The sequence below is a fragment of the Cladophialophora yegresii genome (genome assembly GCF_000585515.1).
Source record: "Cladophialophora yegresii CBS 114405 chromosome Unknown aczIN-supercont1.4, whole genome shotgun sequence".
NCBI classification, from domain to species: domain Eukaryota; kingdom Fungi; phylum Ascomycota; class Eurotiomycetes; order Chaetothyriales; family Herpotrichiellaceae; genus Cladophialophora; species Cladophialophora yegresii.
The window spans coordinates 3,368,988-3,382,759 of record NW_006913048.1 but is presented as its reverse complement, the minus strand read 5'-3'; the positions used below and the strand labels follow the sequence as shown (position 1 = coordinate 3,382,759).

General features: G+C 54.4%; 3 protein-coding genes across 3 annotated transcripts; all 3 read right to left on the bottom strand.

The window, feature by feature from the left end:
• Positions 1-180: 180 nt before the first annotated feature.
• A1O7_06571 (uncharacterized protein) lies at positions 181-1,430 on the bottom strand (the record flags this gene model as incomplete). The annotated part of the gene is made up of 2 exons (XM_007760573.1): positions 181-861; positions 930-1,430. The coding sequence occupies 2 exons, from the start codon at positions 1,428-1,430 to the stop codon at positions 181-183; spliced, it is 1,182 nt and encodes a 393-aa protein (XP_007758763.1).
• Positions 1,431-2,644: 1,214 nt separating this feature from the next.
• Positions 2,645-2,917, bottom strand: A1O7_06570 (uncharacterized protein; the record flags this gene model as incomplete). Its single annotated transcript, XM_007760572.1, has 1 exon — positions 2,645-2,917. The coding sequence occupies one exon, from the start codon at positions 2,915-2,917 to the stop codon at positions 2,645-2,647; it is 273 nt and encodes a 90-aa protein (XP_007758762.1).
• Positions 2,918-3,776: 859 nt separating this feature from the next.
• A1O7_06569 (CAMKK protein kinase) lies at positions 3,777-7,550 on the bottom strand (the record flags this gene model as incomplete). Its single annotated transcript, XM_007760571.1, has 1 exon — positions 3,777-7,550. One exon carries the CDS (start codon positions 7,548-7,550, stop codon positions 3,777-3,779), a length of 3,774 nt encoding a protein of 1,257 aa, XP_007758761.1.
• Between the last annotated feature and the right edge of the window lie 6,222 nt (positions 7,551-13,772).

The following is a 13,772-nucleotide window of genomic DNA, read 5'->3' as shown; positions in this document are numbered from 1 at the left end:
GGAAACGTCTAGTTGTTTTCTTAAATACAGCGCATGCACTTCATATCCAGCCCGCTAAGTGCTTCTGTCAACTCCGCTTCCCAGATACTGTACAGTCAAAAATGCTCGCCTGGAGGGGGCCATCCTATCCTTGTACAACCCAAGTCATGCTGGCGTGTATGGCAAGGCCAACGTCCCGTCTCATGCGGCTGCCTCTACTTTCTTCCTCCGTGGCACCGACTTGACTTGGGCCTGCAGTATGCCCTCGGCCACACCACGGCTCATCTGCTCTGCGATATGCGCCTTGGTCTCCTCACTCATGCCCGCGGCCTTGATGGCCTCCGTCCTCTGGCTCGCCTGCCGGATCTTCTCCGCGACCAAGGTGTCCAGCGGGCCCTGGATCTTCCGCTCCATGTACCACTCCGCTCGTGCGTCCTCGAGCACCTTCATGCGCACGTACTCGTCGTCGTGCCACAGCCTATCCCGCTTGTACTTTTCGTCCTCGATCAAATTATCAAACGCCGCAGGCGGGACGGGCGGTGCGTAGAGCGTCGGTGTCCATGTCTGGGATTCCACGTCATAGCGCGTCGTGTCCCCTTCGTAGGACTGGTACGAAGGCACCTCAAGCTTTGGCCAGGGAATCTCAATGTCCTCGCCGGCAATGTACCGCGTGTGCCGCGGCAGCGGGGAATTGGGCGGTTGTTGAATATACGGCGCGCCGCCGCGGAGGAGCTTGACGACCACGTCACGGTCTTTCCCCGTGCGTTCGTCGGTGAGGCGGTGCACGAGTCGCACATCGGCAATGGGCACGGGGAGCTCGAGCGACGTGTAGTGCACTTTCTGCCGCTGATCGGGGAAGTTCTCTGGGATTTCGACGTCGGCCTGTCGATCGGAATTAGAGACAAGGGCCTTGTTGCGCACCGGGATGGAAAGTGGACAAGTAGACTCACCATATTCAACCCCTCGATCCTCACTTCCTTGGTATCGCTGGCCACCTCCTTGACCTTCCCAATCTGCCCGACCAGGCTGGTCGGCCCTTTCACCACGACCACGCGATCCCCCTCGACGATGTTCCCTTCATTCCCGTACCCCTCCCACTCTTTCTGCTCCTCGGGTCGGCCCTCCCCACCGACAAAGTCCCATCCCTTGCCCTTTGGCCCGCGTCGCACCCTGGGCGGGAATACCGGGCCCGCATACAGCAGGTTGCTGACGGTGCCGTAGAAGTTTTGCTTCGTGCCGACGTCCCTCTTCGGCGCGAGCGGTCCGAGCATCCAATCTTCCCTCCGAGATTTGCGCTCCGCCTTGATATACTCATTCTTTTGCTTCTGCGTGATGATCTGCCGCGACTCGAAATCCTTCCAATCTTTCAGGTACTCGTCACGGTTTCTCCGACGGGCGGCTTTCAATGCTTGGTTGCGCGATTGCAGGTTGATTCGTAGGACGCGCTGCATCTCGACGGCGGATGAGGGTGGAGGACGACGGCTGTCGAAGGGGATGAGTTGGTTGTGGAAAGGACAATTGGTGTGAGAAATGCTATCGCGGCATGGTGCTTGTAACGAAAGCTAGAACATGTACGGCGTCAGGCGGAGCGAGAGAGGTACGTCGCCGCAGTCCAGCTAGATAGGCTAATGAGGTTGTGTGTAGCCGTAGCTGTGGTAATTGTCGAGACATTAGCAAAATGCCTTCGACTTCTCCACTGTAATTTGAACAATGCTGTAGCCAGCACAGCCGCCGCTCTACTGTAGATGCTGTCACGTGCGTGTCCATGGTGCGCTTACTAATCCATATGCACATCAACTGTTGGCTGACGGTCTCGCCGCTGCGCGCTCTCCAGGTCGTCTGGTTGATGTGCGCCTGAGAACGGGGTGGCTTGTACATGATATTCGTTACTCTCATTACGGCTTCGGAGCATGATCATGCTGTCTAACACTGTCAGTGGCCTACTCACAAGGCCCAAACACCAAACGCAGATCCCTCGGCGAGACTTCTTCGGGGTCGATGCGCGAGGAAATGTCGGCTTCTCGATGAAACATTTGCTCGTTTCCTAGCCTTTTCCCTACCGGCGCCCATAGTTCCGCCAGACCGTCAGTATGATTCTCACTCCATCGTCTGTGTTATTTTGAACTTGGAGTTCGTAGTCGGTTTCGCAGAACGGACACTTGAACAGCAGCGGCAGTTCCCAACTTCTCTCACCCCCGACAGCCACCTCTATATTCTGCCAAATTTTCTCCCGATACACGTTAAATCCATGGTGCAAGCACAGCGCAGCGTGGAAGGGTCGAGCCTTGGTTCCTTATCCTCTTTTGACTCCGCGTTCACCTCCATCGACTAGCAAGGACAAGTTCTCCTCCGATCAAGCGGGCCTCGTTTCCACGGAAGATGCCGCGATGGTCATACCCACTCGTTCTCATGTAAGGGAGGGAAGGCCGTATTGCGGACCTTTCTCGTCGGCACGGAGGATGAAGTCGACAACGTCGCGGGTCACGCAGATGTTCCGACCTCCTTGTCTGCCCTAAGCGTACGACGTCCAGATGTCTATAGAGGTGTGTTGTCTAATCCGAGGATAGCGGCAGCCCGAAAATTCCCGCGGTTCCCATTTGAACATGAAACAGCACGTCTGGCACGGGAGATGTGCCAGATAGTCGGGTTCGAGACGCCTGAAGAATCATGACTTCGTATCGTTGTCGCACTGCGACATATCGAGGCGGTCGTTGAGGACACGGAATCGCCGGCAGGAGATGCGAAGTGAGAGTCGGAATTTTGTTTCGAGGAAGTCGGTGATCGCGAGGATCAGCTCATTTGGCAGGTCCAAGAACGGATTCCGGTGGGTTTCTGGGTCGTCGACTCTCTGAGGCAAGTCCCTGGGTTTGACAGGGGCCCATGTGAAAGGATTTCGGAGCTTGAGTGTACTCTTCGCATACTCTAGATACCCAGCCATCGACGTTTGCTGCTTCCAGCTTCTGTCACGACACGAGCAGGCACAGGTCGTGGAAGATTACAGACCGGTTCGCACAACAAAGGTTCTTGACTAGTGGCTAAACCTAAGATGAGGCCAGTGGGGTATTGAGACAGCGAAGTCGTTGCTGGACTCTCTACTTGCAATCAAGGACTGTGATAACAAAATGTGTGTTGTAGTGAAATGCAACAAACGCTTGTTGTCCTGTCTCCAGCAGAAGAACGGAAGCACGGACCTTGGATCAGAGTGAAGATACTGCTGTGGTACGTACCTAGAAGCCAGATCAGTGCTATTCTGTTTCGAACGCCAACAAGGAAGACAGGCGTGTGCGGAGTGTTGGCAAGGAAGTGGCGTCCAAGTCGAAGGTGCCTGACACGTGCACGCATATGATACTTCCGTCTCGTGTGATCACAATGACTCCAAGAGGTTCACATAATGACAGAATGACACCTCGCGATGGAACCCTCGTCTTGACATCTCGTCAGATCAAGCAGCTAACAGCACTCAGGAGTAGAATGAGAGCAAGCACGGGTGGCCATGGACTCACTTTGGCAGTCAGCGTGAGAGTTGAAAGGCACTTTTATTGATGTACATCGTGTACATTCATGGCCTGGATTCCCTGCTGCTAGCTAGCTCAGCACACAAGCACAATATCCTCCCTGCTTTTGATGCCTTGTTCCTTTCCTGTTCCTTCAATGTACCCCGTATGCAAATGCCGTCCGTTCCATTTTTCATCAGTCCCAGCGTGCCCAAACATGTCGTTCTAAAAAGCCAGGGTATCTGTAACGTGGCGCCGGTGCCGTTCCCGAAGCGCAAAAACAAGCCATGAGAAATTGTGAATTTACAGCGGCTTCTTGCACGAAGCTGGCATCATCATTCCGTCGTCAGAGTCATCCTCATCCTCGTCGTCATCGTACCCGCGATGTTCGAGGGCGGGTGCTGTCGCCACCTGCGCCGACTTCCCATGCTTGATCACCGTATCCGCTGTGCGCATAAACTCGGGCTCGGGCTCCTTCGTGACGACTGCCTTCGCAGGAGCGTCGGAATAGCTGAAGAAGCCCTCGCCAGGTGGAGAAGAAGCACCGGAAATGATTCCAATGCTGGGATTTGACAAGCTCTGCGAGACGCTGCTCGTTCCATAACCATCAAGTGAAGAGGCGATAGTGCTGGCAGACGGACCGCCATGGATGGTATTAGAGCCGAGTGAGAACCCTGTCGGTTCATTCATGGCTCGTGCGTGATGCTTCTCGAGAAAGGTAATGTCATCGGGCGAAGGGGGACACTGAGCCGTCACCTGGGCTGGAGGTTGCAAAGCAGCTTGCGCGGCAGCTGCTGCTTGGGCTTCAGCTTCCTGAAGAAGGCGGCGCTGGTTGACTTCTTGGGCGTGCTCGAATGCCTCAGGGGTAGATGCTGGTGGTTGGAATGAAGTCTTATTGTTGCCATGAATAGGGAGATGCAGTGGTACAGGAGAGGTATTGTCGGTCATAGGTATTTCAGTTCGCAACACGTCTGGCGGCTCGATAGAACCCTCGGCTGAGGCTGTGCTTACAGCGACGCTAGGTCCTGCGTACGCGTCACTTTCTGACGAATGGCGACTTGAAGCCGGTGAACGTTCATCTCGCGGTGCACGTCGATCTCTGCTTCCGAGCCGTGCAAGCGTCTTTGCTGTACCTTCCCAAAGACCATCAACTCTGGCTCTGAAGCCTCTGTCTTGCGAAGCCGGACGTTCGTCTCGCGGTGTCTCGGGAAAAGGGACGTGGAGTCGGTTGAAATGCGACGCTCTAATCGTTCGGATCGATTCCGCATTGGACATGGTCGAGACCGAGCGATCCGGTGCGGGAGGTCTTGTTTCGTGTCTCGCTGAAGCACTGGAGATTGGCGATGCAACTGTTCCAGCGGGCAAATGTCCACTAAAATACTGATCATGTGCAGAGTCGTCCGGGCTAGCAGTCTGACTTTGTGCCAACGGGTGTTCGGTGTTCTCTCTTGAAGTCTTCAAGGCCGTTAGAAGTTCGTCACCGCGCAAACTTGAGCGGCGTGCTTCGCGGAGTTTCTCTCGCTCGCTCTTGCCCACTGTACTGGCACTGGAGGCTGACGGGGAATGAAACGACTCGCTCGAGCGACTGGTAGATGTTGCACCACTGGGAGCACGTTTCCGCCCAGTGCTTCTTGCGAGCAAGCTCCCTATACCTCGACCGACTGTACTGAGAGCCTTCTCAATGATGTTCATTCTGCTCACTGCACCCGATAATTCCGATTCATCCACATCCAGGATTTTCTTCTTGCCTTCTTTCCCCAGCTCAGGACTCTTGATCCATTGTGATGGGTCCTGCAGGCCCTCCACAACCCATGGGTGCTTCTTTGCTTGCTCAATAGTCATTCTCTTTGTCGGTTCTTTGATCAAAAGCTGACGGACAAGGTCACGCACGGTATCAGGGACTGCCTCAAACTTGAGCTCGTAATCAAGCCGCTTGTTGCTGTTGATCGAATTCGGAACCTGGGAAGTAGGCTTCTCTTGACTAGTGTCCACGGGGACAAGTCGGGTCTTTGGCAAAAAGACCTCGGTCGTGCAAATCGCCTCGTGGAGTCCCATGTCTTCAGTTGCATAAAATGGCAGGCGAGCGTACACCATGCAGTATAGTGTGACTCCCAGCGCCCAGAGATCGATGGCACCGGTGATTTTCGGCCCGTCCTTCTCTTCGAACATGGAGGAATCCTCCCAGCACAGTTCAGGAGCCCAAAAACCGGGAGTGCCAACTGATCTCGCCAGTTCTCTCTCGTCGTCTATCGCCGACACATCGTGCTCTGTGAGATCGAATTCCGGATCTGTCTCAGGATCCTTCGGGTGGCCAAGGTATGAAACTCCGAAGTCCGATATTTTCACTGTACCGTTGCTTGATACCAAGAGATTGGCTGGCTTGATGTCGCGGTGGATGATACCAATAAAGTGCAGGAACTGAAGACCTGAGAGGGTGTCTCTGAAGGCACGCCGAGCCTCCTCCAGTGTCAAGGCCGGGACATATGCGTGCTCGTCGTCTGTGGCGTCGAAATCCCACTCTGAGGACACGTGTGAGATGGCGCTCAGGCTGCCCGCGACGCTGAACTTCCGAGTGAACGTGTAATCTTCTGGTGCGTACGCACCATACATGCTTCCTGCCAAAGAACCCTCAAGGGGTTCATATTCAGAGTGTGTTCCGCTAATGTTGCTAGGCTCGTACAATGATCTGGACGCAGAACGAGATATGCCGCGAAGGTCCTCCTCCTCCTCTACATCTTCACCCCAATGTTCTGGATGTGTTGGCCGGTGCGAGGTCAGAGCTCGGAAAGCTTGCGCTCGTAGTGCGTTTTCATGGCGGCGTTTTGCCTGGGCAACGCTGAAGAGATCTTGGTCGGTGGGTTCGAGTGAAACTGCAAAGCCTCTGCGCTCCTGCTGGAACCGGTTGTTGTTAACAGCCGTAACCTCACGCACGCCTGGCTTTCTCCACTTGATCTCGCCTTTCTCAACATATTCTAGGACGAGATAGACCTTGTTCTTGTTGGGGTCATCGATGACCTCGAGAAGACTCACGACATTCGGGTGTCTTGCTTTCTTGAGTATGGCGACTTCTCGCTTCGTCCGATCTTCTGGAGTTCCTAATCGGCCGAGGCGTCGTTTGCCTGAAAAGCGCGGTACGATCTTGATAGCGACGACTGTTTCCTTCCTGAGATCGCGCCCAAGCTTGACCTTGCCATGTTCGCCGCGACCTATCTCCTCGATGACCTCATAGTCATTGATGATTTTGTTGCCCGAGTACATGTCGTGACCGACAGTGACAGTATTGATTGTCTGTGGTGGTAGGCGATGAGGCTCCCTATCTAGGTCATTAAGGGATGCGCCAGAGGAAGCTCGATCGTCTGACCGGAGACCTGGGCTGGACATGGGTGTGTTGTCTGCAGTCCGAGTGCCGTGAACGTTGCCAGAATTTCGATCTCGAGTCTGTTGGGTCCAGAGGGACATCTCGTTGTACAGGAGGTTCTGGGCAGGAAGCGAGCTTTTCGTCCGTAGTGGCCGTGTGGGCCTCGGGGCATGAAGGTGCCCTCTCAGTTCCTCGATTGACTGAGCAGGATAAGTCGGACGTTCGTTATTGACACTCTTTGTGGTTGCGGAAGAAGTCGAGAAAGATTTTGAGTGAGGTGAACGATGGCCGCGATTTAGACTTCGTGAGTGTCTGGTTGTGAGGGTGCGGTTGTTGGTTGGACTCCCCATTTGATAACCGAAATCGCTGTCACGCCCCGTAAGGCTGTTTAGCGAACTGAAGGAATTGTGGTTCGACGAAGAATAGGACTGTTGGGTTGCGGACGGGGTAAGTCCCGGCGACCCCGTCGACCACGGTAGGGCCGCATCGACGTCGAACTCATCATCCTCCACTAAGTCAGCTCGCTCTTGAGCGGAGAGGGCGATAGGAGTGTTTCTCTGCGTGTTTGTCGCTGTGCCAACACTCTGGGAGAGATCTGTTTGATTGTCGTCGAGGCCAGTCCCACCATATTCCCCAGACCTGTTCATGTCCTCAGCAGCATTCATGCCGTCCGACAGTCGCGGCTCTGGCGCCCACGTTATAGCGACATTGTCCGACATCATTTACTTCGTTCCCGTGGGTACGTTCGTCTCGGGTAGGGCGCTTGACAAAGGAGACCGTGATCAATATCCCCAAGTCTGGACTGGATCCTCAGCACCTCCGACTCAAATGACAACCCTTTGCCAACTGTTCACCCCAGCCATCTGAGCTCTTGTATATCCCCAAGAATACTAGGAACTGCACGTATGCGCCTGGGCGACCGGTCTGTCCCAAAGTCCCAAACGGGTAGTGTTGCTCGTGCCCTCACCAGATGTGGGCGAGACGATGTATCTGACAGCCTGATGGTGCAACCAAGGTTACAGCTGTGCATACCACAGCGACAATGTTATCGGTATAGACGAGAATCAGTTGGTACGAGGAGTGAGGAGTGAGGGAGGAGTGAGGGCGCAATTTGTTCTTGTTGGCGTATCAACGGCCTCGAGGACCGCTCAGCGAAGACAATGTATGGCGGACCCAAAATGCTCAAAGCAATCCGCTGAAGCGTTCGAAACTCAGATGGAAAAGATATGTACAACAAGAAAGGTGGGATGAAGGAGGAAAGAGAGGGTGGGCTGCCACGAAGTGGCCGTAGATCGTCAGTCAGTCAATCAGTCAGTCGACTCTGTTGGATGGCGAGGATGGTTGCAGGGTGGATGGTGGACTGCAGATGGAGTTGGGGCGCAAAGACCAGCGACGAAGAGGATGTGAGGAGGAGCGCAGAAGATGACGAGGGGTGCAGCGGGCTCAGTGGGCTACGTCTGTTGGTGGAATTATCGTGTCTGGTGTGTCCATCATGCTTAGCGACGGTAACTGCTGGCGGCCGGAAATGTCGCCCAGGCGGCGTTCACTGGGCCTCCACTGGGCCTCCACTGGGCCTCCACTGGGCCTCCCTTGGTGTCCTAGTGCCTAATCCAGCTGGCGGCCCCCCGCCCGAAGCGTGTCTTATGGAGCTGGTGGCTGAAGCCTTGAAGCTAAACCTTTGCCGACAGACCCATGGCAAAACTGCCTGCGGGCCGCTCTCTTTTCCCATCAAGTATGTGAACAGCAGCAGGAAGAAAGAGAGCATACGATGCAGTAGAGCACTGTCGATTGTTCGCACGGTTGTCTCTCTGAGTTCCACAGCATGCATTTCGACAGGGCTTCAAACGGTCAGAGGCCGGCTACACTCTACACAGTACAGTTTCTGAACCCATGCTAGCACCTACCCCTCAGCACCCAAGATGACTCTGACTTGCATAACACCAGCGAGCCACTCGCTTGGATCCAGTGCAATCAAAGGGTCCAACGGTCCCGGCGACAGACAATTTTGTTCTGCAAAGACACGAACCTGCAGTCTGCTGTCTTTGTAAGAACACCATTCTCCGGCAGCACGATAGATCATCATGACCAGGATGGGGAGGAAAATGTCTCAGGCGGCATCTCGGGCTGGTTTTCTGCCCGACAGTACGAGTCTCCTGTACAATGCCGGAGACACAGTGTGCATTTCCATCATCGGGGCGCTGCGAGCACAGTTCGTGCAGCCTGCAGCGTACTTTGCAACCAACTGGTCAATCACGATACTTGGCGAGTTGGACTGCTGCTGCTTATCGTCAGGCCACGCTTTGGGACACCCGCAGTCGCCACATCGATTCCAGGCCTCGCAGCAATACGAGCGACAACAACTTTGGGCAGCCTTGACGCAGCCTCGACCTGCTTGGTGCGGAATCGAATTTCCCAATAGAGCGAGGTTGAGATCTGCGTGTCGCCGTGGCTTTTCAGCTGAAAGGAAGGAGCTGGTGACAGCTCAAGTGCCCTTAACCGCCATTCCCCGAGAATTTCTGGTCATGCTTCGGACGATAACATTAGATGCAGACCCTGCTCTGGTCGCTCCCGCACTATTGAGTCTCCGTGCTCGGCCCCAGGTTTCGCAACGTGGACGAGTTGACGGAGTTGTGAGCGTGCCGTTTCTCGGTCACGAAAGTGATGAGCGCCAACAAAGTGTGGAGAAGATGCAGAAGTTCATGCCAGGGCTCAACGGGCCCACGCGTGCCATGCTGAAACCGGTTGGCGGCATGGGTTAAAGGCGAATGAAACGCCGCGCCTAGATACAAGCACGGAAGCTAGCAGAAGGCCAAAAAGCCAACGAATCCTACCGCTCCAGCCCGCTCTGACTAGAGTCAACCATCGAAACTTCAAGCGTGCCGCTCTAGCTACGTCAGTGGAGAGATGCGGCACACTGTGAGACGGTGACTGATGCATTGGCTGTAGAGGAGACTGGGTCGAAAATGTGCGTTGTCAAGTGGCAGTTCAGAGGCTGTGTTGAAAGGCGCAAACTGTAAGCCATTGAACCTTGCCCCACCCTCAGAAATCTTCACATGCTTCGAGCCCGACGATGAAAATTTGCGCCTGCGATCGCCGCCGCGATTGTTTGAGATCAGCGGCCCTGCGCATATCTTAGCGCGCCCATTCCGGAAGTAGCCGGTTTGCCTCGCCCTTACCCGGCTCTCACCCAACTCTTACTGTGTACTCAACAAGACTCACTATCTTAGTACCTCGTAACAAGAAATGCGCTGGGCGTGTAAAAATGAGTCCTGCATTTCAAAGTTTACTGTCTCCTGAGCACCCAGAATTGAGGCCCTCACTAGGTTCATGGACCTGTCAACGATGCTTTTCGCGGCATCATGGTCACACAGCGTCTGCTAGTTCCAGTGACAGCGCCCCTCCACCTTGGCCGGTCAGCCGTCGTCTCCATGACGCCGTGACAATCTTATCACACGACCACGCCGCAAGATCCACTTTCCACGAGAGGGCCGCTCGCTTCAACTGGGACGCCGAACATTCCGCCGACCTTGTGCAAATATGCCCAATTTCACTCAAATATGAGCACTGATGAACGAGCTACGCAGTACATAATACACGATAACTGGGTTATTGATACTCAATGGAAGATTGAGGCCAGGCAAAGACTTGAGTTGTCTATCGCGTGATGGTCGGTGTGATACGAAATATCACATCTCGCGTTGTCCCTTGCCCGGTCTGGCGCCCCAGCAGATTCATTGACGCAATTTCGGATTTCTACGCAGTACGTACTCTCCTTCTAGGCTCCAACTGTCCCCAGTACTCGCAGATCTCCTGTTTGTAGGAGGCAATGTTTGCAACCACCGATCCCGGAAGAAGGACCAAAGCACGTTCGAAGGTCTCTTAGGAGAGCAGCTACTGAGCGGATGAAGAGATTTCATCTCCCCGATATTTTGTTCTTTGAATTTATGTCGCTTTCTGGTCACTTGTGACAGCACAAAGATAGCAAGGTAGTAGGTTCGGTGGATGCTGTCGGCGATGAGGTTGGCTGGTCGTGTTGCGGCGATTTGCTTTCAAAGTATCCCCCCATTCATACGAGTGTACCAAGTACTCAACGAAAATGAGATCGTCTGGGCATATGAGGTGCAGGGGACCGCAACCAATTATAGCACACTCCGGCCTCGAGAATCGAGATCGACAACCCCGGGCGAAAGCCTGCCGCAGCCACCGCGGAGATGACAGCCGTCTTACTGGTTACTGCACGACATTTCACCAACAGCTCTTTTGAGTTAGCCTTCCGTATTTCACGAAAAGAACGCTTGCCGTCGCCGACCCGCCGACCATGCTCTAGCACCGCACGTGCACGTGTCAGGGGTACGACCAGTCCATGCCACGTTCGTGCAAGGTGTCTGTGACACAGGGCATACCTCGTACCGGGTAGGCACGCGTCAGGATTTCAACCCCTGGCGTGTCTCAACCTCGGAGGTCGGTGCCTGGAAGCAGATCTGGGCCATGGAGGGTGTGAGAAAATTGCCGCCGGTCACTTGTTGCGCCGGCAGAATCACCATTGTCGTGCTGTCAATCTCCTTGTTGCTACAGCATGGTGAGTCCGATGAAGCGTGACCTGCGAACTTACAGCCCTGGCAGATACGGGCTATGCGACCCCCTTTGACCACGGGCATACTATGAGCATGAGGAGGTCTTCAGCGCCGATTCAATCAAAGAAACACACGACCCGCACTAGGAGCTTTACCTTGACGCTACCGACCGTGGCAGCAAAGGCTTGTTGGCTTGCGTTTTCTTATGGTCGTGCATACAGGTTCGTCTGTCTCGATGCATTTCCTGCTTCCCGAACCCTACGCTCAAGACCTTTGTCAGAAACTGCGTCAAAGCTTGCTACTGCGAGCAGGATGCATTCGTCAACGACGATTGCATTTACCAAGCAGCGCGTGAATGGCTTCCACTGGTGGCGATACACTGATACACTGGGAAGGGGGGCCGTTAGAAGACGACACGCGAAAGGCGCGTACCGTGATGTGGTGGCATGTACCCAGGTTGTGCTAAGCCCACAGGGACCGAGCAACTCATTGAGCATCTTGGCCTGCAGGAAGCGGTGCCGTGTTGCATAATAGCTATCCGAGCCATAGCATATTGGGTGCGCCCTCCTGAGAGCCATGTCAACGATTCATAAGCTGGAGGAAGCTGCGTGATATCGTTGCCACCTTCAATTTAGCGCCCAGGGAGGCCAATTGTCAGAGCGCGCGCAGAGTACAGCACCAGCTGGATGACGCACAACACATCTCCTCAGGTCGAACCTACCCGACCGATGTTCAGGACCGTGAACAAGCTAGCAGAAAACTCGTGTCGGAAGTGGCTCTATGGTGCTCGCCAGGAGCTTCATCCTCCCGCCTTCTTAGGCGCCTGGTCCGGCCAGGTCGTTGCCACGACTGCTCAACTCAGCTTTGGTTTGCTACCCTGTGAGCGTCTGACAAATTCACTTCATCAGCGGCCCAGTTTGGTTACTCCGACAATAGTTCCTAGCGGTCTACAAATTCTCTTGCTTATTCTGCAGCTTTTCCATTACGAAGTCGTCCGGACCACAGGCTCTCGCTTGATAGCCACACGGGCTATATAGACCCAGCAGTTCCTATCTGCGCTGAGGTTTGGTATCTCCACATGCTCAGGTTTGTGAGCTTTCAAACAATCGCACACCTCTATGCCAACAGTCGAACATGTAGCTTTCTCCCACATATAGTCTCGCGTTTTTCTCCTATGCCATGGCAATATGTATCGTCTGTTTGGGCGAGAAACATTTCAACCTGATCAGGAGACTTCAAACCTCAACGATCATCTTTGCAACTCGGCTTGTTGGGCTCATTGCCCCGATGACATGCGATCACTGGCCGGAGTCAAGACGCCACACGCGGCGCCATCATCTAGACTGTTGGGCCGTTGCAACTTCTCGTCGACTTGAAGCCACTATTTTGGGACATGCTGAGGCGGTGACATGGCCAGCTAGAGGAGTTCCCCCTTGCCTCGTGCTCCGCTTGTCAATCTGCGCCATTACTGGCTGGTGACCAGAAATTTGCACTTCGACCTTTGTTGCTCGACCAATTGGCATAGCAGAGACTGGCCAAAGCACACCCTGCTTCCCTAGGATGGAAAACAGACAGTTGTAGCCGCTCCAGGTAGGTGCCACATGGACGAAGCTCTGGTTATGTCATCTCAACGCCCCAAGAGGGAGGCATTATCCTGAACTGGTAGCCGAGCGCCTCGACCTCTTCGAAGTCGCATCTTCCTTCAGCGAAAGAAGACAACTTTGCTTCCTGCCGCCGATTGGCTTACACAGTATATCTGGAGAGCTGATTTGGCAAGAAGCGGACAGGCCACAATCGTCAGGGCACAAGCGCGGGCAGAGGTCGCGAGTCGGCAATTGCGACCATTAATCACGGAGTCGTGGACAGGATGCAATGACTAAGTTCTTTCAGGCGAAGCGACTCGGCGAGAAATTTGAGTGCACACCGAATTAGAAAGCAATCGGGTTTCAGGAAGGACTGGGCAGGTTGGTCAGTCATCCTCCCTCCTCGTGCTCCTGGCAAACCGTGGGCTCTGGCTTAGCTAATTCTGAGCCATGCTCACCACAAAAAGTTTACTCACTCAAATCTATGCCTATCTAGGTAGGTGGTTAGCACTTATTGGGGAGGCCCGCGTCTCTGCTCTTCGAGCGATTATCGAGGGAATGACGACTTTCTGACCTAAGCATCAGCTCCTCCTTGGCTGCTCGCCGGCCCTCACAACCTCGTATCCGCCGCAAATGCGCTCGTGTTTTCCGCGCACCCAACCACGGAGTCTCGGTCTGGATTTCAATTTCCATGGCCCAAAGACACCATGGAGCAGCAATGCTTGTGTCATTACTCAACCACTGGCCTTGGAGCTGTGCAAGCAGGATCGTGAATCAATGTGTG